The sequence below is a fragment of the Delphinapterus leucas genome, chromosome 6, assembly GCF_059928025.1.
Source record: "Delphinapterus leucas isolate spDelLeu-1000000601 "Yukka" chromosome 6, BTC_Dleu_Yukka2, whole genome shotgun sequence".
Classification (NCBI taxonomy): Eukaryota; Metazoa; Chordata; class Mammalia; order Artiodactyla; family Monodontidae; genus Delphinapterus; species Delphinapterus leucas.
The window spans coordinates 123,757,296-123,783,486 of NC_143134.1; the positions used below are offsets into that span (position 1 = coordinate 123,757,296).

At 59.7% G+C, this 26,191-nt stretch overlaps 1 protein-coding gene across 5 annotated transcripts; it reads right to left on the bottom strand.

Annotated features, from left to right (window-relative positions):
- Positions 1–121: 121 nt before the first annotated feature.
- SNAPC4 (small nuclear RNA activating complex polypeptide 4) lies at positions 122–26,072 on the bottom strand. 5 transcript variants are annotated; one of them, XM_089914013.1, is made up of 23 exons: positions 25,887–26,064; positions 24,663–24,805; positions 23,688–23,734; positions 22,206–22,373; positions 21,953–22,078; positions 21,357–21,435; positions 20,843–20,924; positions 19,776–19,880; positions 19,616–19,688; positions 19,251–19,415; positions 16,105–16,252; positions 15,861–15,967; positions 15,653–15,747; positions 13,524–13,618; positions 9,188–9,267; positions 8,423–8,878; positions 6,938–7,181; positions 6,422–6,492; positions 5,801–5,905; positions 5,047–5,074; positions 2,503–4,118; positions 1,234–1,364; positions 236–350 (listed from the first exon to the last, which is right to left on the bottom strand). In XM_089914013.1, exons 2-22 carry the CDS (start codon positions 24,790–24,792, stop codon positions 1,242–1,244), a joined length of 4,143 nt encoding a protein of 1,380 aa, XP_089770139.1. In that variant the 5' UTR covers positions 24,793–24,805; positions 25,887–26,064; the 3' UTR covers positions 236–350; positions 1,234–1,241. The 5 variants fall into 5 exon arrangements, with proteins under 5 accessions (XP_022433887.2, XP_089770139.1, XP_022433888.2 ...); XM_022578180.3 differs by lacking the exon at positions 21,357–21,435 and having other exon boundaries at positions 21,953–22,373; positions 25,887–26,066; XM_022578176.3 differs by lacking the exon at positions 236–350 and having other exon boundaries at positions 1,247–4,118; positions 25,887–26,069.
- Between the last annotated feature and the right edge of the window lie 119 nt (positions 26,073–26,191).

The following is a 26,191-nucleotide window of genomic DNA, read 5'->3' on the forward strand; positions in this document are numbered from 1 at the left end:
CCCTAGAGGCCAAGCGTGAAGGGGCTCTGTGGACCCCAGGGCCCAGCTGGCGCACTCCCCACACATCCAGGGGTGGCCCAGTCCCTCTGCACACCGCCCAGTACCTCAGGACGAGACCACCAAAAGCGCATGGCTTGCTTTTAATTAAGAAACAGGACATTTCTTCATTCCTCCCGATATCATGGTTTGCACTCGGGGACCAGCCGAGCCCATCACGACGCGGCCACTGTTGGCAGAGCCCTTCTGCCGCGGGCTGGGTGCCGGCCTCCCGGGGTGGGCAGGCTCGCTGGGTCCAGCACGAGCCCCACCTCCTGTCGGCAGCAGCAGTGGCTGTCCGGCCCTGGGAAGTCCTGGAACACAAGATCACCCTGATGGCAGGGGGCCCTGACCCCAGCCGGATCCCGCGGATGGGAACGCAGAGGGACAGCACTCTGCCTCATGGGGCAGGGGGTGCTTGAGTGAGGCCTCGCAGCCCCCCTGCGGTCCACGGAGCGGGCCGTGCGGAGGACTGGCCCTGGAGCCTGAGTGGGTTCTAAGCAGGCCCACCCCAGGCATCCCCTCTGCGGTCCCCCACCCCCCCAGAGCTCCTGCTCCTGACTCTAGCCATCCAGCCCAGGACCCAGAACCTCCCACAGTGCAGCCCGCGCTGTGCTGGAGGACCTAGCTCCTGCCTCTGCAACATCCCCCCCGACCCGGGTCTCGGCGTGTGAAAACCGACCATGCTGGGCCTATTTGGTGCCTGCTGTCTGGGCACTGGGGACCCTATGTTTGCCCTACGGGCTCATGTTCCGGGGAAGACAACAGACAGATACACGGATGGACCACGTCAGGTGTCAGGGAGGGGCAAGTGCCACGAGGACAGATGGGCACTGGGACAGCGATGCCACCTTAGGACGGTTGGGGAGGGCGTCTCTGAGGAGCTGACCACCGAGCAGAGACCCGGATAGAGGGGTGACAAGCCTTGCAGACAGACGGGGTGAAGAATCCCAAGCAGAGAGGACAGAAGTGCCAAGGCCCCAAGGCACACGTAGGCCGGCAGGAGGGAAGCAGCAGAGGCTGGGGTGTGGAACCCAGTGGGAGAGGGGAGAGTGAGGGAGGGGAGGGCCTCTGAGACCCGGCCCGCAGTGGCCTGGATATACCACACCCCACCCCGCGTGACGCCAACAAGCTGAGATGAGCTCCTGAGGCCCCGTGTGCCCAGCGCAAAGCTGAGGGAGGGCCCGGGTCCCTCACCCTGCCGCTCACTCCAGCCTCCTCCGCTTCCGGGCATGCCGGGCGTGCCGTGTCTGGAGCACGTCAAGCTCATCGGGACCGTCCGGGCAGGAGGGGGCAGAGGCCTGTCCGGGGTGTGGCGATCCCTGAAACTAAGTCCAGGCGGAGAACAGGAGTGACTCTCCAGCCAGGATGGGCAGGGGACGGGGTGGCGGCAAGGGACAGGTAGCTCCTTGGACTTGTCCCTGCCGAGATGGGACAGGAGCTGCTGCCTTCCTGGGGTCACACGCGGGCTCTGGCTTTCCGCTGACCCCTCTCTCACTCGGGGGCTCCAATCCCTTCTGAGCAGCCCCCCTAGAGCCAGCCACTTATGCCACGGTTCCCCCAAACTGGGCTGGCCGGGCAGGGACGGAGGACCACGGAAGGCTGCACACACTGCGGGGGACAGCGAGCCTTTTGCCCTCAACACCTATTTAGGGCCCAGCAGTGTTTTGCCTTTGCTTCAGTCCAGAAGCCCCCCCGGACTCCTAAGGCCGTGCTCCTGGGAAGGAGGGGGGCCGGGCCGGGCCGCGGGCAGGAGGGACTGGCACAGCTCAGTGACAACCCCGCCTCCCCGGCCCCGGCAACGCATAAGGGTGGCCCCAGGCTCGACCAGGCCAGCAGCGAGGCCACCCTGCGTGAAGGCGAGGGACTGCTTCTGGGGATTCTCTGGGGGGTCACCACCTGCTCGCCGGACACCACCTGCCAGGGACCTCGGGGCCCTGTCCTGAGGCGACCCGGCTCTCCTGCTCAGCCCAGGCAACAGGGACTAGGGGCTCCCTGAGTGCACGGGTCAGGGGACACCTTCACACGTGTGTGCGGCGGGTTTCTTGTCAGGTAACAGTTACGGTGGTTTGCTTCCACAACTTAGAGAACTCTGGACGTGGACGTGCTGGAGTCGGCAACTGGACAGACCCCCAAAAAGTGCAGGCGCACAGACAGACCCCCAGGGGTGTGTGTGTCAGCGTATGCACGCGCGGGGGGGCATGGAGACTCCTGTGGATGAGGCCTGGGTGGCGGGACCCCCATGCCGGCAGTGAGGTTCCTGCCGCCGGAGTCCGCGTGCGTGGGGTGCACAGAGCGGCCTCTTCCTCCGCAGAAACCAGCCGCTGGCCCCCCGGCCGTGACCTCCCCTTGCTCCCACCCCCAGTGCTCCGGGCGAGGGCCGACACCCACAGGGGGTGAGGCGCCCCGGGGGATGCGGACGGGCATGGGGAAGGGGGCGAGGGCTCCACACCTGCAACCACCTACCTGAGCAGGCATGGCGGCCGCCTGCGGACCGCTGGCTGGGTCCCCCGGCTGCCCAGCCACAAGCTCTGGCTGACCCGGGTTGCTGTCATCACTGTCGCTCTCGGGGCTGGACCTCATGGCTACTGACAGGGTGGTGGGCACGCCGCGGGGGGACAGGGTGGCCAGGAGCGCGGGGAGGGCGAAGGCCGCCAGGAAGCGCACCCGCAGCAGCAGGTAGGCCGGGCTGTCCCGGAGCTGCTCGCGCACGCGCCCCAGCGAGGCCTGCAGGGCTCCGGCTGCCCCACTGGGCACCAGGGAGGCAGCTCTGTGCTCCAAGGCCTTCTTGCGGAGCAGGAGGCCAGACAGTGTCCGCAGGCTGCACAGCGTGGGAGGCTGGTAGGACAGCCTGCTGCCCAGGGGGGGCACACGCACCCCCCGCTGCCCCCTCAGCCACTCCCGCACAGCTGCCTCGCCCTCCTGGGAGAGGAGGCACAAGTCCAGGGCCCTCTTCTCAGGCCTGCGCCAGGGCGGGGGTGGCCCCTCCAGGCCCAAAGGCCTCCTGGGCTCCCCTGGCCCTGAGGTGGTCCCTGGGGGCTCCGCTTCAGAGTCGCCAGCCAGGGGCGTAGCCTGGGAGGACGTCCTGGGTACAGACGTCTCTCCAGGGGAGTGTCCCCCAGGGCCATGGGCCATGTCCACCTCCGCAGGGCTCTGGGATGTGGGATGCGCCGGAAGGGTCAAGAGCTCTGTCCTGGAGGCAGGGTCTGATTCTGTGTCCGTGTTGGTTGGGGGCTGCCAAGGGCGGCCCTGCCCAGGGAGCCTGGGGCCCTGGCCTGCCTGAGTCGCAGTTGGGGAGGGCAGCAGAGTCACCGATAGCCCTTGAGGCTCAGGAGTCCCTGCTGGCCTCGGAAGGCCCACCATCGCCTGCGCAGGCACAGAGAGCAGCCCCTGGGCTGTGAGCACCCAGGTGACAGGCAGAGGGGTGCTGGCTGCCGTGTGTGTGCCCAAAGCTGGTGTCAGGCTGAGGGGCTGGACAGGCAGCCGAACAGGGCTGGGCGCTGCAGTGAGAAAGGGTGGTGCCTTGGGCACGCCCTGCTTCCGGGACGTGGCAGGGGCCTGAGACTGTCCGAGACTGCTTGGTCGGCAGCTCACAGGGACCTGGCCGGGGCCCAGACCTGGGACCCTGGAGGCAGCAGGGGCAGCCGGGGCCTTCGAGGCTCCTGTGGAGGCCGGAGCGAGGGCAAAGGCTTGCAATGTCAGGGGTCTCTCCTTCGCGGCTGAGCCCCAAGAGCCTAACGCACTTGAAGCGGCGGCCACAGGGCCCCCAGGCCCAGACAGCACGGCACCGGAGACTGGGGGGCCTTGGGGGGCCAGCGGCTGGAAGACCACAGGAGAGGAGACCAGCACCTGGGGCAGGAGGACCGCACGGCCCTGGGCAGCCTTCCTGGCTCGGGCCTCCCGCAGCCGCTTCTCCCGAAGCAGCTCAGACACAGTTTTGGGCTTGGGCCGGGGTCCGGACGGAGCCGGCGGGGGTGCCTGCGGCGTGGACTCCGCGTGGCAGGCCTGCGGCCCTCCGCTCCCCGTGTGGCAGGTGCTCTTCTTCGCAGCTCCTCGGGCCGGCACACTCTGGAGGAGGCAGCCTGCAGGGAGAACAGGACACTGACTGATGAGCTCCCGAGATAGGACGCATCCCAGGGGAAGGGCCCTCACGGTGGGCAGCTGCTGGGCCTGGCATCTGGGCCGAGAGGGGCACGTCAGCCTGGCCGCTCGTCCCCGGGCCTCCCCTTGCACGGCAGCCCGAGCCGCCATGCTCCTGCCCCAACCAGGGCGGGCCCGGGAGGAAGGCCAGCCCACGACGGCCCTGCGCATCACCCCTACATCTCAAACGCCTTCCAGACGAAGACTACTGGCTACACTGCCCTCCTCCCTGCACACCACCTCTCAGGACCCCAGACCCTCGCCCGACTCTGCCGGTGTGGGCAGACTGACGGCCACAAGCAGGAGAGGCCCGTACCAGATGCTGCCCCACCAGCCCCACCAGCCAGGCCTCCTCCCTGAGGTGGCATTCAAACGGACCCACCACAGGACGTCCCTGGTGGCGCAGAGGTTAAGGATCCGCCTGCCAATGCAGGGGACATGGGTTCGAGCCCTGGTCCGGGAAGATCCCACGTGCCGCGGAGCAGCTAAGCCCATGCGCCACAACTACTGAGCCTGTGCTCTAGAGCCCACGAGCCACAACTACTGAGCCCACGTGCCACAACTCCTGAAGCCCACGCGCCTAGAGCCCATGCTCCGCAACAAGAGAAGCCACCGCGATGAGAAGCCTGTGCACTGCAAGGAAGAGCAGCCCCTGCTCACTGCAAATAGAGAAAGACCGCGCACAGCAACGAAGACCCAACACAGCCAAAAATAAAAAATAAATTAATTGAAAAAAAAAAAAAAAAAACCAACAAAGAAACAAAAACGGACCCACCACGAGGCACTGAAATCCAAAACCTGTAACAGCTCTGGCCCTTTCCCCAGTAAACACAAACCACCCAGATAAAGGGAGAGGCAGATGGGCAGTACCTGGGGTGTTCTGGGCACTCGAGGGTACCTGGAGAAGAAACCAGAGTCAGCGCTTCAGGAAAGTTCCCAAGGGCCCAGACCCACTTCTCCACCCCCACCAAGACCACCACTAGCCTGTCGCCCCGCCCCCAACGTGACTCCACCCAAAGGCCCCCTTGGGAGAGCTCATCTCGGTGGGGTCAGGGCTGTGTGGGCTTTGCAGGGAGAGGCAGGGGACCTGGCTGTCTAGACAGGAGGGCACGGGGCTCCGTGGCCTGGATGGGCCACCACAGGACCGTATCCGGTCCTCCGACCAGCAGCACTATGCTGTCATTTCCTCCCGAGGTGGCTGGGCTCAGGGACACAGCCCCCAGCTGCAAGACTCAAGGATTTGGCCACCGGCAGCAGGCTGCCACCCCAGCTGGGCCAGTGCCCAGGGCAGCGGGCGCCCAGTGGCCCCCACGCTCCACCCAGGGGAGGTACGGCCAGGCGGGAGGAGCACATGCTGTGCAACCAGGCGGCCTGAGCGCCAGCGCAGGCCCTGCAGCCCCTGAACTCGCCTCAAAGCCCCTCCGGGCCCCGGGCACCCCCGGAAGATGGGCAGATGCCTCCCAGGAGCGTCTCGGGCTGTCCCCGGCCTGCAGGGACCCGGAAATGCCTCTCTCCCCAGCTGGACAGGCGCCAGCTGTCCCGGGCAAGCTGTGCCGCTGGGACGGGAGGGAAGGGTGGCGGGAACCAGGGAAGCCCGTGCCTGGCCCTCACCCTCACTCCTCACCTGCAGGAGTGGCAAGTCCCGGGCACCAGCCTGGAGCAGGGCGGGCGGCCGGGCCTTCCTCTCCCGAACAACCTCCATGCAGCCAGCTGTGTCGATCTGGAACAACTGAGGGACGTGGACACACACCACCACGTGACAGGAGGCCTTCCTGCCCATCCTGAGGCCCCCCGCCCCCTGCAGGGCCAAGGCCACGAGGGTGTCTGTGGAGGGACTCAGGCCAGCGCTGACCGCAGCTGCTCTCGTGGAGCAGAGCCAACGCCCCAGAGGCCTGGGCTGGGCCCGCACAGCCCCTTGAGGCTGTGGCCACGTGGCTCAGGCCCTAGCCAGGACTCGGGTTCTCCAGGCCGCCTCAGTGCCGCCACCTTCCTGCCCTGACCCAGCCCCTCGGGACGGCCCAGCCCCTCCCACACAGGGTTTAGCTGACGGCGGCAGGGACACCGCCCCATGGCTGCCCCTTCCACGCTGAGCTGAACGCTGAGAAGTGTAGGCCACGGAAGAGCCATTTTTAAGGATCCACAACTTTAAAAAGCTGGACTTTAAGGGAATCCACCACAAACTTCAAAACTCCACCAAAAACGCAACGCACAAGAGAAAAAAAGGTGTGCGTCGGTGGCTTCTTACCTGAATGAAGAGGGTGAACACGGGGGTGCTGGCCAGGTGGGCGCCCTGCAGCTGCCTCCTGATGCCGTCAGCTGAAGGGGACAAGGGCACATGTGCAGAGGGGCCCAGAGAACCCACACCCAGCTGCCGCCGCGTTCAACCAGAAAGAAGAGCGAGGACCTTGCTGGCAGGCTGGCACACACTCCTGAGCCCCGAGAGTCCCGCCCCCCCCCAGACAATGTGACCCATACGCGGGCACCGACGCACTCAGAATCCCGAGAAGATGCTCCCGCTTAGGCCTGAGTGTCTGGTCACTTCCTGAACCGGCCACCAGGTGCTAAGCAGAACGGGAGAGGCAAAACCAAACACCCCCCCAGGTCGACACTGGGCGGACGGTACCCTCCCCCATCCCCCCTCCCCGGCACGGCAGCTGCGACCTCCATGTGCCTGCAGGTCCCCTCCAGCCCCCCTCCCCAACCGACTCTACCCCTGGGCCCCACGGGAGGCTCCCAAAGGGAAGGGGCCCCCAGGCAGTACCTCGACTGTGCGCCACGGCGGGCCTCCGGGGAGTGCGTGGCAGGATGACCTTGCCCACCCATGGGCTCACGGCCGTCAGAAGCTGGTGCTCAAGGAGCCTCCTCTGCAGGGCGTGTCCCTGGCGCCGCTGCCCGGTCCTGTGCCACAGCGGCCGCACGCAGGGCCTGGCCCTGCCACTGCCACCACCGCCACCAGGGGTGGGCCCCGGGGCGGCGCTGCGCAGGTGCGGCTGCCTCAGCTCCTTCTGTGGGGAGAGAAAGGCCCCTGGGGCTCCTGGCCAGGCTCCGCTGCAGGGCAGCCACGCGCCTACCCTCACCATCCTCCACTCCTGCTGGGTGCCGGAGCAGGGTGCGGATGGGAGACGAGACGGGTGGTGGGCATCGGGGTGGTCTTGGCGGCCTGGGGCGCCGCATCTGGCACCAAGTGGCCACGTCGGTCTGAGCGCCTGCAGCGCTATCTCCAGGGGCCCCGAGTGGACGTCCCCACCCTGACAGACCACAGGAGGCTGCTGCTTTTGGGCGCATGCACGGCTCCCTGCCCAGACCCCAAAGCGTCCCGCACCCGCGCCCTGGGCCGCTGGGAAACACTCTTTGGAGTGTGGTGACCTCAGAGGCGGGCAGGGGGGCCCCTAAGGCCTGGCTCCAAGAAGCTGCCCAGCTCGGCCACACCCAGGACTAAGAGAGTCCCCGTTCCTCCGGGCAGCTCCCTGAGCTGATGACACGACGTGCCTGAGACAAACCCTGGGGCTTAAGGCCCTGCAGTCACAGACTCAAGGAGAGACGATCCCACGTGGCACGGGGGCCGTGGCGTCCACTGTCCCTGGTGTCAGAGAGCGGGCTTCCAACCGCGCCCAGCACAAAACAGCCGCCCCAACGTGGACGCCACCCAAACGTGGCCAGAGCTGTGTCTGGGCCCAGGGCCTCAACACATCCACGGACACGCCCACATGTGACCGGCTGAGTCAGACCGGAGCAGACGGACAGTGGGACCCTCCACAGGGGCCTCCTTGGAAGCAGGGTGACCGAAGGCACAGCTCCTCCTCGCTGAGCCCATCTCCCGCCCCACAGCTCGGGGCAGCACCCACCCTGTCCCTGCAGCTCTCCCACGGAGCTTTGAAAGCAAGCAAGCTGGGGGATTTCCGGGAGGTCCAGTGGTTAGGACTCAGCGCTTTCACTGCCGGGGCCCGGGTTCAATCCTTGGTTGGGGAACTAAGATCCCACAGCTGTGCGGTGTGGCCAAAAAAAAAAAAAAAAAAAAAGCAAGCAACAAGGTGGGGGAAATGGAGGGCCGACCTCAGGAAGCAAGCTTCTGCCTGGGCAGCTCTCCAGAACGAGTGGACGGGTCAGGAGTGCACAATGCAACGTGCAGGGAGGAGGCGTCTGCTCCCACACCCAGGGCACAGCTGCGTGAGCCCAGGCCATCCCCATCCCTGAGCGCAGCCTCGCTGACCCCAAGCAGGAGAGCTCCCACCCGCCCATGGCCTACCTGGCACGCAGGCCCCGTGGAGCTCGAGGGGCGAGCATCCGTCGAGCACGGGCATCTGATGCCTCTCAGGCTGGTGCTCTGGGTCCCGGAGGCGGCCCGCGCCTGGCCTGCCGGCTCTGCTGGGGCTGAGGCCGTGGTGCAAGCTTCCCAGCGGCCACCCTGAGCCGGGTCGGAGCCCTCAGGAGGGCGGGGGCAGGCACCACAGGGTCCTGGCCAGCTCCCGGGCCCCCCTCCCCACAGCTCCCTGGCGCTCTGCCGGGCAGGAACCCACAGGTCCACGTCAGGCACCACATGCTGTGTTGGCAGCAGCGCCTGGCCACCCGTCAGGGCCCCCAGCGCTGCCTCTGGCTCCGAGTCCCCGCTGTCCCCACTGCTGGCGGTGCTGCTGTCCCCGCTGCTGGAGCTCCACCGCACCTTGCGAGGGAGCCGCCGCCCCCGCCTGCGCCGCTGCCGCTTCTGTAGGAGGAGGGCTACTTAGAGGTCCCAACCCCCGGGGCTCAGCGATGGGGGACAGTGGGCAGGCGGGCCAGGCCTCTGGGGAGAGGCCTCGAGTAGGTGCGCCTCCAGGGGGCCAAGGGGGCCGGGTGTGCTGGGTGGAAGCGCCCTCCCGCTGCTCTGAGGACGGAGGCCGAGCTCCCTCTGCCCTCGGCCGCCTGGAAGGAGAGATGCCACAGCCGGAAAGCAGAGGCCCCCATCCTCGCCCGCCAGCCGCCCTCCCCTCATCCTGCCTGCGGTGGCGCCAGCCCCCGGGGGCCGGGGCCTCACCCTGACCAGCATTTTCCACTTGCTCAGGCACTGGGAGCCCGTCCGATGGGGTAGCTCAGAGGCGATTCTTGCCCAGCGACCTACAAGAGCAAAACGACACGGAAGTTACTCTTACGAACAGGTTTGGACAACACAAGCTTAGCAGCTTGGAGAAGAGGGCTCCTCTCCGCCGTACGCTGGCGGCCCCTCTAGCGGACTCGCACTGTGTTCCGTCAGAACCCTCGTGCTGCTCCCACACCCGAGCGGCTCCGTGAGAAGATGGGTATCTGACTCTCAACGGATAGCCAGCCCGAGGGGAGTTCTAGCAAACGCACAACCGTGAGAAAAAAGTCACCCATGTTTATGTGAGACGGCCCTTGAACATCTGCTAGTCCAGGCTTCTAAACCGGACGCTTCAAATTATTTGGTGTTTTCTGCCAGACAGTGCTGGTGGGGCATTGCTTCTACGGGGCAGTCTGACTGCGTGGGACAGAACCCTCAAACCTGGCAATGCTACATCTAAGGATTTCCTCTAAGGAGATATTAACAAATATAAGCAAAGACTGAGCCACTGAACCCTCAGCTCGTTCCACCCCCGTAACAGAAAATGAGAAGCAACTTAAACGTCCATTAACAGAAAAGTGATAGAATAACCTGTCTACTGTTATCCAAGGAAATATATCACGATTACTGGAAATAACGCTAGGACGCAGAACGTGCACAGACGTAGAGAAACATTAGTAACAGATAACATAACGACACATCATAAAGCAAAAAACAGCTGCTCAATTAAAAGTGGAATGACTCAACTTAAATAAGCTGGCTCTTCCTAGGAAAGCCACCTGCACAGGGAAGTACCCAGCAAGTGCACGCCAGCAGATGGCGGCCACCTCTGGAGACAGGAAATGAGTTACGTTCCTTTCCTTCTTTTCATACATCTCTGCTTCTAAATTTCCTATAATGAACATGAATTAGTTTGTAAAATGAAAAAACCACCACCACCTGCTGAGATGATGAAAAATGGGGCAGAACGGGAATTCCCTGCTGGTCCAGTGGTTAGGACTCTGCGCTCTCACACCGAGGTGCGGTCTTTGGTCGGGAAACTAATATCCCACAAGCTGCATGGCGTGGCCAAAATATTAAAAAAAAAGGGGCAGAAGAGCTGATGACCAGGGAGGCAGCCTGGGATGAGAGCAAACCACAGGCCTCCAGTGGTATCTGCAAAACTCCACCATGAGCTCAAAGCTGTGAGAAGCCCTCGGACAGCAAATGCATCAAGAACACACCAGAGATGCCAAGACCACGGAGCAGGGAGACCCTGAGCTGACCTCCCGCGGACACACCAGGAGGACAACTACTCAGAGTTACCGCACGTGAGAACGGCCTGGAGGCTAACGAGATATTTTCCACAATCGAAGGCACAAAGAAGAAACCAAATCGAGACGGGGAGGAGGGGTAGAGACGCAGGGCAGTCAGGATGCACACCTCCGGGTTAGCAGCCCACAAACGGGAGGAACATCACCATCACAGAAGTCTTTCTCCAGGAGCGTAGGGTCTGAGCCCCACACTGGGCTCCCAATCCTGGGGGTCCTGCACCAGGAAGACAAGCCCCTAGAATATTTGGGTTTGAAAGCCAGCAGGGTATACGCTTGGGAGAGCCAGAGGGCTATGGGACACAGAGACTCAGCTCTTTTTTTTTTTGCGGTACATGGGCCTCTCACTGTTGTGGCCTCTCCCGTTGCGGAGCACAGGCTCCGGACGCGCAGGCTCGGCGGCCATGGCTCACGGGCCCAGCCGCTCTGCGATATGTGGGATCTTCCCGGACCGGGGCATGAACCCGTGTCCCCTGCATCGGCCAGCAGACTCCCAACCACTGCGCCACCAGGGAAGCCCAAGAGACTCCGCTCTTAAAGGGTGCACTCAGACTCTTACGTGAGACAGCGGTTTGCAAGGAGCCTGGGTCAGATATGCTTGCCGATGGTGGAGAGCCTCCCAGAGAGGCAGGAGGTAAATGGAGCTCTCCCTGGGGATGGAGACGCTGGTGGCAGCCATTTTGGGGAGCCAGGTCCACTGCAGTAACACCAGTGCTGGTGGGCGCCATTCTGGAATCCTCCCTCTAGCCTATTAGCTCTGGGGACATGGCCCCACCCGCAAGAAGCCCTGCTCCAAGCACCGCTCCCCCACCCCGGATGTGCAGCCAACCACGCAGGAAGCCTACCCTGCCCTGCAGCAGGCCCACAGCCATTGTACTGGGGCCGGCCCTGCCGACCAGCACCACAGTAGTTGACCCTGACACAACAGAAGGGCCCACAAAGCCCATGTAGGGGCACCCCTAGAACACAGAGCTCTGGTGACCAGAGAAGACTGCACTGCTGGGCCCATAGAATGTCTCCTACATACGGCCACTTCTCCAAGATCGGGAAACCTAACTGACCTAACACACAGAAACAGATAGAGAGAATTAAGCAAAATGAAACTGACAGTAACCTAATAGTAGTAGGGGACTTTTAACATCCCGCTCACATCAATGGACAGAAAAAAAAATCAGTAAGGAAGCACTGGCCTTAAATGACACGTGAGACCAGACGGAATTAATAGATATATACAGAACACGTCACCCCCAAACAGGATACACATTCTTCTCAAGAGCACATGGAACATTCTCCAGCATAGACCACATACTAGGCCGCAAACAAGTCTCAATAAATTTAAGAGTAAAATCATATCGAGCATCTTTGCTGACCACAATAGCATGAGACTAGAAATCAACTACAAGAGGGACTTCCCTGGTGGTCCAGTGGCTAAGACTCCATGCTCCCAATGCAGGGGGCTGGGGTTCCACCCCTGGTCAGGGAACTAGATCCCACATACACGTCGCGACTAAGAGCTCGCGTGCTGCAACTAAAGATTCCGCGTGCCGCAACTAAAAAAGATCCTGCATGTCACAACTAAAAAGATCCTGCATGCCGCAACTAAGACCCAGCACAGCCAAAGTAAATAAATAAATACTACAAAAAAAAAAAAAGAAAGAAATCAACTACAAGAAAAAAACTTCAAAAACACAAACATGTGGAAGCTAAACAATCTGCCACTAAACAACCAATGGGTCACTGAAGAAATCAAAGAGGAAATAAATATCTGGAAACAAATGAAGATAGAAACAAAGATCCATAATCTATGGGATGCAGCAAAAGCAGTCCTACGAGGGAAGTTTATACCAATACAAGCCTATGTCAGGGAACAAGAAAAACCTCTCGTAAAAAATCTAACTTTACACCTAGAGGAACCAGAAAATGAAGAACAAAGCTCAAAGTTAGCAGAAGGAAGAAAATAATAAAGATTAGAGTGGAAATAAATGAAACAGAGATTAAAAAAATAACAGAAAACAGTCAATGAAAGTTAAGTGCTGGTTCTTTGAAAAGATAAATGAAATTGGGAAACCTTTAGCCAGACTCATCAAGAAAAAGAGGGGGCCCAAATCCATAAAGTCAGAAATGGAAAGGAGAAGTTACAACCGACACCACAGAAATATAAAGGATCATGTAAGATTATTACAAAAAATTATACACCGAAAAACTAGACGATCTAGAAGAAATGGATAAACGCCTAGAAAAGCACAGTTACCTAAGAACGAGTCAGGAAAAAACAGACAGTGTGAATAGACTGATTACCAGTAATAAAATTGAAACAGTAAAGAAAAATAAATAAATAAATAAAACAAAACTCTCAACAAACAGAAGTTCAGGACCAGATGGCTCCACAGGTGAATTCTCCAAAACATTTAAAGAAGAGCTAACACCCACATGTTCACAGCAGCACTATTTACAACAGCCAATATACGGAAGCAACCGAAGCGTCTATCGATAGATGACTGGACAGACAACGATAATGAAAATGCAGTGTCTATACATACGATGGAACACTGCTCGGCCACGAAAGGAAAAAACAGAAATCTTGCTATTGGCAACAACACGGATGGACCTAGAGGGTGTTAGGTCAAGTGGCATGAGTCAGAGGAAGTGTGACTGCACTCGTGCACGGGGTCTAACACACAAAACAGACAGACGCCAGGCCCGCAGATGCAGAGAACATATGGGTGGTTGCCAGAGGGGAAGGGTGAGGGGTGAGGACAAACAGGTGAAGGGGATTAGGAAGTAGAAATCTCCAGCTACCAAATAAATAAGCCAGGGGACGCTCTACACGGTAGAAGAAACATCGTCAATGACGTTATAGTAACTTTGTACGGGGACAGGTGGTTACTAGACTCACCACGATCACCCCCTGACACACGCAAATGTTAAAATCACTATGGAGTATGTGTGAAACTGAAAAACCAAAACAAAAAATGAGAACTTACCGACACCATATTTTTCTATTAATTCAATTAACTTTTCCTCTTCTTTGGAATTCCATCGTCCCTTTTTCAAGCCAAAATGTAACCTTCTGAGATACCTGAAAGCAACATAAAAACAAAGGGACGTTTTAGAAGCCAAGATGGCCTCCTGCTGCTGCCCTGGCATTTGCAGTGGTTTCTAAGCTATGACACCCAGGGCACAGGCAAACTGGACTTCAGCAAGATAAGAAACTTGTGTGCTTCAAAGGTCACCATCAAGAAAGTGAAAAGACAACCCACAGACTGGGACAGGGTATTTGCAAATCACGGATCTGCTAAGAGACTTGTATCTGGAATACATAAAGAACCCTTATAACTCAATTTTAAAAATGGGCAAAGGACAGAAATAGGTGTTTCTTCAGAGAAGACACACAAATGGCCAAACACAGGAGAACCACTCAACACCATCAGTCTTCAGGAAACGCAAACCAAAATCACAGCGAGATGCCACTTCACTCCCACTAGGATGGCTCGAACCACAGGTAGTAAGTGTTAGTGAGGATGTAGAAGACTGGGAGCCTCCTACACTGCCGGTGGGAATGGAAAAGGGTACAGCCACTCTGGAGAATAGTCATTCCTCGAAAGTTAAGCAGAATCACCATGGGACCTAACAATTCCACTCGTAGGTGTAGCTGAGAGAAACGAGTATGTATATCCACACAAACACTTGTACACAAACGTTCACGTTTCCACGGTTCACGCATGCTGTAACACCTATCAGAATACCCCTCATTTCTAAGGCTGAATAGCATTCCAGTGTCCCTACATTAGAAGCGCATTTCGTTTATCCGCTCATCTGCTGACAGACACTCGGGTTGTTTCCACCTTTTGGTTGCTGTGAAGAGTGCTGCCACGAACACGGGCGTACAAATTTCTGTTTGAGCCCCTGATTTCAATTCTTTTGGGCACTGGGTGGAATTGCTAGATAATGTGGTACTTCTCGGTCTATTTTCTGAGGAATCTCCATACTGTTTTCCCAAGTGGCTGCACCATTTTATACGTTTTATGATCCCACCACCAGTGCACAAGGGTTCTAATTTTTCCACATCCTCCCCAACACTTGTTATTTCCTATTATCTATAAACATTAACCGTCCTTAGGTGTGTGAGGTGGTATCCTGCTGTGGTTTTGGCTTGTATTTCTATAATGACTAATCGTGTTGGCATTTTTTCATGTGCTTAATGGCCATTTGCAAGTCTTCTTTCGAGAAACGTCTATTCAAGTCCTTTGCCCACTTCTTAAAAAATAAATTTATTTATTTATCTATTGGCTGCGTTGGGTCTTCGTTGCTGCACACGGGCTTTCTCTAGTTGCGGCGAGCGGGGGCTACTCTTTGTTGTGGTGTGTGGGCTTCTCACTGCGGTGGCTTCTCTTTGTTGCGGAACACGGACTCTAGGCGCGTGGGCTTCAGCAGTTGTGGCTCATGGGCTCTAGAGCGCTAGCTCAGTAGTTGTGGCGCACGGGCTTAGTTGCTCCACGGCATGTGGGATCTTCCTGGACCAGGGCTCGAACCCGTGTCCCCTGCACTGGCAGGCGGGTTCTTAACCACTGCACCACCAGGGAAGCCCCCTCTGCTCACTCCTGAACTGCTGTTTTTTGGTAGGGAACAGCGTTTCTTTGTGGGGTGACCAAAACGTTCTAGAATTGACTGTTGATGATGGCTGCACAGCTCAATAAACACAACGAAACCCACAGAACTGTACACTTTAAATGAACGGATTATATGTGAATTACAGAATAAAGCTGTTAAAAAGAAAAAAAAAAAAAAGCGAGCCAAGAAAAGGACGAAGCTGAAGCTGCCTGCCAGGAACCCTGCCACCAGAGATCTGGGAGAGGAATTCAGATCACGGGGCTCAGGGAATCTGCCAACCAGGGGATCTCAAAGGATGTCCAGCTGAGTCTGTACACAAGCCTGGTCTCAAAAAGAAGCCGCCCTGCTTCCTGAGCAGGTGAGCCCTGGTGCGCCTAGGCCCCAAGGCCATGGCCTCCTCCTCCACCAGCAGTGATCCCAGGCCAGCCTCCCAGCCCGGCCCGCGGCCCACACGGAAGCAACCCCAGCAAGGCCTTCCCTTGCCCAGCGCTGTCCGACTCACCGATCTCGGCACTGGGCATCGCTCCTACCTGGCACCTCTTCCCGGATTTTAAACCAACCCTGCTCCCCGTACTTGGCAACTGCCCGAAGCAACTTCTGCAGAGAGAGGAGCACACAAACGGTCCCTCTGCTGCCACAGTCATGACCTCCCCAGGCCCAGTTCAGTTTTAAACTCCAGGCTCCAGCTCCCCTGGGTCCTGCAAGCGTACCGCGTCTTCCTCTGGGGCCCAGAGACCCTTCTTCAGGCTGGGGTCCAGGCTCTTGGTCCAGCGGTAGATGAGCTGCATGGAGTCCCTCCCCTCCATGTAGTAGACGACTGGGGACAGAGGGGCTCTGTGGGTGCCACGCTTCCCGGCCGCCCGGGACGACATGACCCCCGCTCCGCCACGCCAGCTCGCACAGCTATGACTAGGGCACGGCCGGGGCCTCCGCCCTCCCGGGCACGGGACTCACTCCTCCGGTAGGGGATGTGGCTGCCGACGCGCATCTCCTGCACAAGCCGGGTGAGCACGCGGTCCTCCTCCTCCGTCCACTCCTTGCGCTTCAGGGCCGGGCTGTGCTGCTGGTACTTCTGCAGGCACTGGAAGGCACTGCGGCAGGTCTGCCGGGGCCAAAGCACAGAGCGGGGCGTGGTGGGGGGGGCAGGGGGTTACTGGCACTCGCCACGCACGGGGGATGCCCAACTGCGAGCCAAGGCTGCACTCCTGCCAGGCCCCTGGGGGACAGTGGAGAGTGCCCCCGACAGAAGGCTCGGGCCCACTAAAGAGGGTCCACAACACTGGCTTATGAAAGCAAGTACGTCCACAAGCCGTCAGAGCTCCCCATTTATGTGACACCAAAACCATACTGTGAACTCAAATTCCCAACAGAGGCCTCAGATCAGCCAAGTCTACGCGTGAAGGTTTCCTGCAAGGCATGTGCCGGCACCGTGGCGCGGACCCTGGAGCCCTGAGGCGGTCTCTGCAAAGCCTCCATCAGGGGTGGCCGAGCGTCGCCCATGCAGGGGGCTGGGGGTTGGGGTTCTGGACAGTCCCTGGTGTGGCATCTGCGTCTGGAACACCCTCGCAAGGAGAGCTCCAAGGCGACGGGCCCCCGGCTTTCACCAGAGTTCCAGCTGAGCACACAGCCCCCAGTCCCCGCCGCGAACACTTTTGCCCAAATCTGCCCCCTCACTCATCTCCTACGGGGAAGGGGTTTTCCAAGAGCCAATTAAGGCGGTGTGAACTGTCTTCTTTCCCAGAGCAAGCTCTCTGGTCACAGAGCACAGGGTGGGCAACCTCCTGCAGTCCGTTTAGTTGAGGTGTGCAGGTGGTGAGGCCTTTGGAGACGCGACACAAAAAGCACGACCCACTGAAGAAAGAACTCGTAAGCTGGACGTCATTAAAGTTATAAACTTCTGCTCGATGAAAGACGATGTCAAGGGAATTAGAAGACAAGCCACAGACTGGGAGAAAATGTTTGCAAAGGACACATCTGACAAGGACTGATATCCAAAACACACAAGGCACTCTTAAAACTCAACAATCAGAAAATGAACTACCTGAATGATAAATGGACCAACAGACACGTCACCAAAGACGATACACGGATAGCGAGCAAGCACGTGAGGAGAAGCACCGTGTCGTGAGTCACCAGGGAAATGAAAATTAAGGTGAGGCCCCACTACGTACCTATCAGAATGGGCAAGATGTGGACCCCTGACCACACCGGATGCTGGTGGGGGTGTGGGGCTGCAGGAACCCTTGTCCGTGGCTGGTGGGGACGCAGGTGGTGCAGCCATGTTGGAAGACAGCGTGGCGGTTGCTTACAAAGCTAAACATAATGATCCAGCAATCGTGCTCCTTGGTATTTACCCAAAGGAGGTGAAAACTTCTGTCCACCCAAAAACCTGCACATGGATGCTTACAGCAGTTTTATTCATAACTGACAAGTCCTGGAAGCACCCAAGATGCCCTTCAGCAGGCGAATGAAAAACTCTGGTCCATCCCGACAATGCAATATTATTCAGCGTGAACAAGAAATGAGCCACCAAGCCATGAAAAGACACAGAGGAATCTTAAATGCATGTCCATAAGTAAGAGAAGCCAATCTGAAAAGGCCACATGTTGCATGATTACAAACACATGACATTCTGGAAAAGGCAAAACTATTGAAACAGTAAACTGAACGGTGGTTGCCAGGGGGTGGGGGAGGAAGGGTGCATAGGTGGAGCACGGAGGACTCGCAGGGCAGTGAAACCCTCCTGTACTAGACAATAATGGTGGGTACGTGTCATTGTACTTCCGTTGAAACCCGCAGAATGTGCAAACCCCAACGTAAACCATGGGGGATCACGACACGTCAACGTAGATCTGTCCTTGGTAAAAAAACGTGCCACCTGGTGAGTGACGTTCATGACAGGGGAGGCTGTGCACGTGCGGAGGCAAAGGTGCACGAAAGACCTCTGTACCGTCCTCCCCATTTTGCTGTGAACCTTAAGCAGCTCTAAAAAACGGTCTGGGGATTCCCTGGCGGTCCAGCAGTTAGGGCTCCGCGCTTTCACCGCAGGGGGCACGGGTTCAATCCCTGGTCGGGGAACTAAGATCCCGCAAGCCGCACGGTGCGGCCAAGATACACAAAAAAAGTCTTAAAAAAGAAAAACACTAAGGAACTAAAGACATAAAGGGAATTCTCTGGCAGTCCAGTGGTTAGGACTCAGCACGTAGAATGATTCTTCTAAAGCCTCATTTACCAAGCAAATAAAAGCTAGTGTACCAAGTCGCACAGCAGCTAAACGTATACAGCAAAGCTGTGGGCGACACGAGGACAAATCGACTTTTTAACAGTTATGTCAGGCTTCATCCGAGTTCCGTCAATACAATTCTTTCAGAGAGCAAAATTCAACAATATAATAAGCTCCATTTAATAGGCTTATACGGAAACCCAGACTCTCAGCGCAGAGGGCACGCTTTTGTTTCTGAGCGGCTTTGGTCTGCTGCAACCACGTGCTTGGCCACAAAAGTGAGAAATTTAAAAAATGGAGATGCTTACAGACTGCATTCCCAGGTCATAAAATTCAAACTAAAGAATAACAAAAGGGATTCCAACACACCTCAGTAATTAAAAATGAAAAAACACATTTCTACATAAGCTAAGATACAAAGAGGACATGAAAACTGAAATCACAGCCACTCCAAATCCGATACAAAGGAGACACTCCATACCAAGCTGTTCTCAGAAAAGCAGGCCTTAAATGCCTCCATCGCTAAAGACACAGGTGAGAGAACTCGGTTCTCGCCTTAGGAGATAAGAAAGATAACAGAACCCAAAAGAAACCAGGAAAAGGTTCTTCTCAAACCACCAAAACAACTAGAGAGAGACAGGGGGGAACTCGGGGAGGGAAGGCATTTGGACGGAGCTCAAAGGCTGGTCTGGGATGTGGGTGGAAGGCACGTGAGCTCTCAGAGAAGCAGCGGGGTCTGAGGAACCTCCGAACTCCGCCTGGGGACGCGTGGAGGGGGCACCCTCCCCCAGGGCCACAGCCTCGAAAGCGTCAGGAGGGAAACCTCCCACAGCTCCAGGGGACAGCCCCGCCCCCGCCCGGGCCCTCCAGCCCTCACCCCCAGCTCGTCGGCGATCCTTTGCCAGTGCAGGTGGCCGTGCGCGGCCGCGATGGCCTGCAGCTGGCCCAGCTCGCGCGCGCTCCACTCCTGCTTGTTGATGGCCGGGTGCTCGAGGTTCTGCCAGAAGCTGCGAATCTCCTGTGCGCCGCGGCTGCCCTCGAACTGCAGGCGGAGGGGCCTGTGTGTGGGGCTCGGGGGGCCCGAGACGCGCCAGCAGGGAGAGCCCCGGAAACCACCCCGCGCTGTGGACGCGCACCTGACCGGAGAGGGTCACGGCAGGTCTGGCGGCCACGCGGGTCTTGGCCTCGCTGCCCGGTGCCGACCCCCACCCCAGCTCCCGGGACGGAGCCGCCCCAACTCACGTTGACATTGGAGATCTTCTCCCAGTCGTGGTCGTCCAGCCTGTTCCCCAGCAGGGACTCCTCGGGCAGCTGACTGGAGGAAGGGGCCAGGGCACGGGGTCACGCCGGGCTGCCCTCGGCTCGCCCCGCATGACACCCTCCCCGGCAGGACCCCACTCACTTGATGTCCCGCACCTCCTTCTCAGCCTCCCTGGCCTGCTTCTCCAGGATCTGCCTCTCCGCCTCGCTCGTGCTGCTGCTCTGTTTCTGCTGCAAATACTCGAGCCTGAGGAGCAGGAAGAGGCACCAAGGTTACCGACGGTGCTGCTGTGCCCCGCGGGGGCACATGGGGGTCTCCGGGGCTAGCTCGGCCTTTCCACAGATCCTGGACACACCCCGAAGAGCTGGTCACCCCGACGCCGTACCCCACCACGCAGCACGGCGACGGGAAGCACAGACTCGGCGCGGGGTCCAAAGGCGAACCCCGCTGAAGCAGACGAGCCGCGCACTCTCTGTAAGCTGCCCTGGCCCTCGCGCCTGCAAAGAAAGCAGCGGTCCTCCCGCTGGGTGTCACGGCGGTCATGCTGGCGGCCAATGTGGCAATGCTGATGTGGGTGACACAACACTACCGGCGCCCCACGTCCCAGAGCTTGTGTCCACGCTCCCAGCCCTGCGCCCCGCACACAGTGAGGCCCTCCAGACATCCTGACCCTCACGCCCAGCACCGAGGCCGGAGCTGCAGTTACCACTACCGGAAATAACCGTTTCCAGAACAGGCCGAGCAGAAAACCCAGCTCTCCTACAGCCCAAGGAGCGACCCAACTGTCACCACAACAGATCCTGACCCACACATCAAGCCGCGAGGCAGTGGGCAGCCCCTGGGACCCCTGGCCCGACCCTAGGTGCTGTGACGTGGTCACGAGACACCATGCTATCAGCACACGTGGATGCATGTCTTGCAAATGGTCCTCACTTCCAGGGATGGAAACTGAGGCCCAGGCCAGAGAGAGCACCCAGGTCACATGACTTACATGGCCACCAGGACTGCCCCACCCTCACGTGCCACCCTAGACGCCCGGCTGCCCTACATGGGAGAAAGTTCAGGAGCAGTGCCACTCCCGCTGCAGCGGAGCGACCCCAGCAGAGCAAGGGGCACGGCTAACGGGGCCTCTGGCCATTGTGAGCCGCCAGCCTGGACCGGCCCCGCCCGGGGGCAGGCGGCTTCCCATTCCCCACGTTCAGACTTACTTGAGTAACTTGGGCTGGAGCAGACGCTGCAGGCGGTCGCTCACCACTGACTTTCTGAGCAGGACCTTTTCCCAGGTCTTCCCTGAGAAGAAAGGAGAAGGATGTGGTTGTGCCGTCCCCAGGACGCGTGTGCCTCGGTCAGACCCCCTCAGCGACCCTTGTGCCCTGTGCAGGCCCGCGGAGAGTAAGCGAAGGTGCTGGCGGGCGCCCCGGGACTCTCCCCAGCGTGCACCCCCGGGCAGGGCCCCCAGGGCTGTGAGCTCAGGAACGTGGCGGGAGTGACCAGAGACCGAGCCCAGGGTGGGCGGCTGGGCCTGCCCCTCACCACAGTGTCACCGCAAGGACCCCACCCGGCACGGGAAGAGCAGGGCTTCGAGTGACCAGGCCCAGAGGTCAAGGCCCCGAGGAGCCTGGTGGCCCACGCCTGTGCGGAGGCCTGGGAACAGGCAGGGTGGGGTGAAGGCCCCTCAAGCCCAAGCCGGGCAGGTGCTGAGGTTTGGGCCTGGGCTCTCACACTTGGTCACCAGGAGCTCCTCGAAAGCCTTGATGCCCTGGGCGGCCCTCTCCCGCGTGTCTTCGTTGGCAGGAGGCCCCTGTCGGAGAGTGTCCTGTTATGATGTGGATGGAACCCAACTGTGCTCCCCGCCGGGACTCGGGACCCCATCCCCCAGCTTCTCGAGCAGCCCGGCCGCGTGTGAGGCCAGGCCCCGGACGCCTGGCCCTAGAGCGCTGCCTTGAGAACGGCTCTGGACACCACCTGGTGGCACACGGTGAGCTCAGTGACTCCACGAGTGCTGACGAGGGGGGCGGGACTGCCATCAACCACGGGGACACCTCTGCTGCTAGGACTCCACACTCCTGCCCACGCGCCACATCGCCAGGAAACGCCCCAGGGGCTTCTCTGTGCAGCGAGGTCAGCTGCCACCTTCCAGGGGAGGAGACCTGGACTTTCACCCCTGAACCCGGCAGTTTTAATTTAGGGAGTCTGGGGAACACTCTCCTGAAGAATCCAAGGGAAGCCACGACGCCCACAGAGGCTGTGGGGACGAGAGCCCCTTCCCACAGAGCCTGCCCACCCTCCCTGACGAGAGCAGAGCCTGCACCACTCACCACTCCGGTGACCTTGTCCTTGAAGTAGGGCTTCATGAAGTGCCCCATATACAGACTCGAGGGCAGGGTCCTGCTGTCCTTCACCCTGGAGCCCTTGCACCCCACCAGTTCCCACATAACTTCCTCCTGTGGCAGACACAAGGGGCCACCTGTGGCCCAGGCAGCAGTGCCTCCCCTTGGAGAGGAGGGGACCCAGAGCCCTGGTCCCGGGAGGCCTGGCTGCAGGGCTTCTTGGGGCCAGACCCTGTCCTACCTGCTGCTCCCGGTTCCGGGCCAGCAGCAGGCTGACCTCTGCCAGCTTCTCCCGGATGACCTCCTGGTAGACCATGTTCAGCTGCAGGCAGGTCTCTGGGTCTTCAGGGAGTGCCTTCTCCCTGGGGTCATCCTCATCATTGCTGGCCTCCCCCCACCTTTCTCCTTCCTGGTGACAAGCGGAAAACTTCAGGTAAGGGAACACTCCCGCACCCTCCGGGCCCCAGTGGAGCTACATTCTGGCCGCTGGGCTGGCGTGAGACCACCCTGACAGAGGACCACACAGCGCACAGACACATTTCCTAGTTTTAAGACAGTTCAATTTATGTGTAATTTCTGGGCTTCCCTGGCAGCACAGTGGATAAGAACCTGCCTGCCAACTCAAGGGACGAGGGTTCGATCCCTGGTCCGGGAAGATCCCACATGCCACAGAGCAATGAAGCCCGTACGCCACAACTACTGAGCCTGTGCTCTAGAGCTTGTGAGCCACAACTACTGAGCCCGTGTGCCACAACTACTGAAGCCCGCACACCTAGAGCCTGTACTCTGCAACAAGAGCAGCCACCGCAACGAGAAGCCCGCACACCGCAACGAAGAGTAGCCCCCGCTCGCCACAACTAGAGAAAGCCCGTGCACAGCAACAAAGACCCAACGCAGCCAAAAATAAATTTAAAAAATTAAAATTAAAGAAAAAAAAGTACTATCTAAGAATAAGTTTCAGGTGGCGAAGTGTAATGAAATAAGCAGTTTTCACTTCCTACGATAAAAACTTCTGTAAAACTTGGACTTTGTAAGAGGATCGCTGGCAGCCGCGGTGAGCGGGAACAGGGGCCGCTGCAGCGTTGTAAGACTAAAAACAGAGCCAGCCCCAATGTCTATCTCGAGATGACGAGTCTCAAAACCATGGAACTACCGTAAATCCTCATCAGAAGGACCGCCCAGCTACTAAAAACAGGAAGCAATTCTGTTTCTATTGACTTGATGAAAATAACAAAAAGCCAACTGTAAAAATTTTCCAAACTAATGTAAAATTACAACATAAGCAAAAAACAGTTAAAAACCGGCACCACCTTTGTGCTTTACTTGCCAGGCGCTGTTCCAGGCCTGGTACGTGTGCACTGACTGGTGCTGTGAGTGCCCCCATGGCACAGACTGGGAAACTGAGGCAGAGAGGTGAATACGGGGCAGGACCCAGGCAGCCTGCTCAGCCTCCTGCGTGTCAGGTCACATCCCCTGACGTCAGTGGAGCCAACAGGAGCTCAGAGGAAGCAAGAGGTGTGAACGCCCGGCTGTTAAGAGCGGTCTATCCAGGGGCAACCTTACTTCCGATGATACTTCGGGGTGTTTCCTCTTTACTAACACACACGTGTTACCTTAAAGATGCAGAAAAACCAAGACGAGTTCAGGACGCCCCCCTCCCCGGACCCCCTGGCAGGGTGGTGTGCCTGCCTCAGCGGCACAGTCATCTCAGGCCAGAAGTTACCGAGGGCAGTGGGCCAGCGGCGTCCGAGTCCTCGTCGGGCAGCGAATCTGCAGGAGCGCAAGCACACGTGTCAGTTAACTACGACGGAGACGGCGGCTGGTGATGGGCCGCCACAGGCACCGAGGAGACCGACGGCCAGCGCGGCACGCGGCGCATCTCCCAGGCAGACAAGAGAGGGGCGGAGGCCGGGGAGGTCCGGAGGGTGGGACCTGTGCTGCGTGGACCTGCCCCTCCCCGCCCGTGCCCAGTGGCCGAGCACTGCCCATCGACTGTGGGAAGCGAGCACTAGGCCTAGGGCAGGGTCAGCCAGAGAGAGACGACGCCAGCCCAACGCGGAGCACCGCCGGGCACGCAGGGACCATGACGGCGGGGACAACCAGGGCAGGCTTCACAGGAGACAGCTCTGCCCTGGGGGAAGTGAAGCCACTCAGAGGAGGGGACAGGACAGGCACAGAGGCCCCGATGCCAAGTGAGGGAAGGCCCTGGTGTAGCTGGGAACCGTGAGAGGCTCGGTCTCAGAGCTGCAGCTGGGCCTGAGCGGGCTGAGCAGGCCGGGGCCCTGGACGGCTCAGCCACTGCAGGCAGGCCTCCAGCCAGAGCTGCGGGGAGGGACACTCAGGGCCCAGGAAAGCACGCGGAGTGGACAGAACAAGAGCCCTGGCAGCAGGGTCCTCGGACAGAGGGCAGCTGCCTGAGCCCAGGGAAGAGATCCACGGGGTCTCAGCGGTGGTGACTGTTCAAGCACGGGGCCGAGCTCAGCCCTGGAACCTTCCGACTGCCGAGGAGGGCAACACGGCCCCTCTTCCCAGGACAGCCGGCTGCACCACGGGGCAGGGCGCTCGCACGCAGCCAGCGGGGCCAGGGGCTGACGGGGGGGGGGCGGGGTAACACACTGTCCAGCACCACAGCACACTGTGGCCGACCGGAGCCCGAGGGCAGACACGGCCGCTCTGACCAAGGAGCGTACACACTGACCTGCATCAGAATCCGAGTCGAGACTTGACTCCGAGATGTCCACGTTGATACTCGAAGAGCTGGGATCCAGAATCCTTTCCAACTCCCTGATCTCCTTCGATATTCTGACTCTTTCAGCATCTATATCCATGACGTCTGCCCGCCTGCAAAATACGTTATCTTATAAGCCAAGGGGGTGCAGGAATCCCACCGGCCCTCAGACGCGCAGCCCTGCAGGGGATTGACCAAAGCAGGCACCAGGCGAGAGGCCGGGCCCGGGGAGCCCTGGGACCGACCTGACACCCACCTGTGCCCCGTGAACTCCCGCTTTTGCTCTGTCAGCCGCCCTGAGTCTGCGACCAGCACAGGGCAGGAGAGTGATGGACACCAAAACAGTCCAACTGCCACGAAGCCATGAGTGAGCTGGCCACCCAGTGCGTTAAAAGGAGGGCATGGTGGCAAAGTCACTAGAGGACAAGAATGAGGCCCATGGACCCTAGGTGCAGCCGCTTGCCCGCGGCACAGACCTGGACGCACAGGGTACTGGGCAAGCGAGCACTGAAATACACGCTGACCAGGTAGCAGGGCTCGAAGCCCTGGGAGGAAGCCCCCTGGACCTGCTGTAGCCCCAGCATCTAGCACAGCACCTAGCCTTCGGGGCTGTCTGACACTGAACAAACCCTTGCTGAAGAAACAGGGACCTCTTTTCTTAGGAACAAGGATGTGGAAAGTCTAAAAAGGGGTCGAAGGCGGAAGAATAAGTGGGCGGCAGGGGAAACGCCAGGGGAACAGAAGCACAGACCCAGGAGCCCAAACCACTCAGGAGCAGCCTCCTCCCGCCCGTGCAAGGCCTCTCCCCGCTGCAGGCGACGGGGGCCTCCACTGCGACAAACAGGGCCGCCGCCAATCAGAGCGTCCCCAGCTCGCGCAGCAGCACAAAGCTGAAATGCAAAGTGTTTATAACCCAGCTCGGCTTGAAGCCAGCCGGTCTGCAGAACCGACAGCAGCTCCGGCTGGGCGCGGGGCCACTACCTCCTCGGGCAGCGGGAAGGAGGCCTCCAGGACGGCGGCGCGGTCCCGGCCCAGGGGCCCCCGCGCGTCGGGGCGCCCCGCACGCTCTGACCCCGACGGCGCCCGCTGGGCCCCGGTGATGATAAGCCCCGCGGCGGACCCCGCCGACCCCCGCCGCTCCTCACCAGCCGCCCCCCGCCCCTCGCCCCCCGGCCCTCCCCCGTCGCTCCTCACCTGCTCGCAGAGCTGGCGCCCGGCCTCCGCAAACCTCGCTTCTAGCAGCAGCGCTTAGACTGAGCCGCACACCGGAAGTCCCGCCTCCAAGGCCTTGGCGGAGGCGCGGGGCACGCCGGGACGGGGCTCTCGGGCGGGCCAGTGCTGCCTCCGTGCGGCCGCCCGCGGGACTACCCGCGCCCGCCGGCGCCTCGCTGCGGCCCCCAGGGGCCCGGTCACCGGGTCCGGAGAGTCTTCTCCCTCGCTGTGGGACCTCCCGCAGCCACCGAGCCTGTCTGTGCTGTTTCTCCGTTAGCTGTGTCCAG

What these genes read in the sequence shown, in the direction of transcription:
- SNAPC4 (XM_022578174.3), bottom strand. Translation starts at nt 24,792, where the DNA reads ATGGATATAGATGCTGAAAGAGTCAGAATATCGAAGGAGATCAGGGAG. An exon ending in GGGCCCCAGAGGAAGACGCG is followed by an intron (nt 15,748 to 15,860) that starts GTACGCTTGCAG and finishes CTCTCTCTGCAG; the next exon opens with AAGTTGCTTCGGGCAGTTGC. An exon ending in GATGCCCAGTGCCGAGATCG is followed by an intron (nt 13,619 to 15,652) that starts GTGAGTCGGACA and finishes TGTTGCTTTCAG; the next exon opens with GTATCTCAGAAGGTTACATT.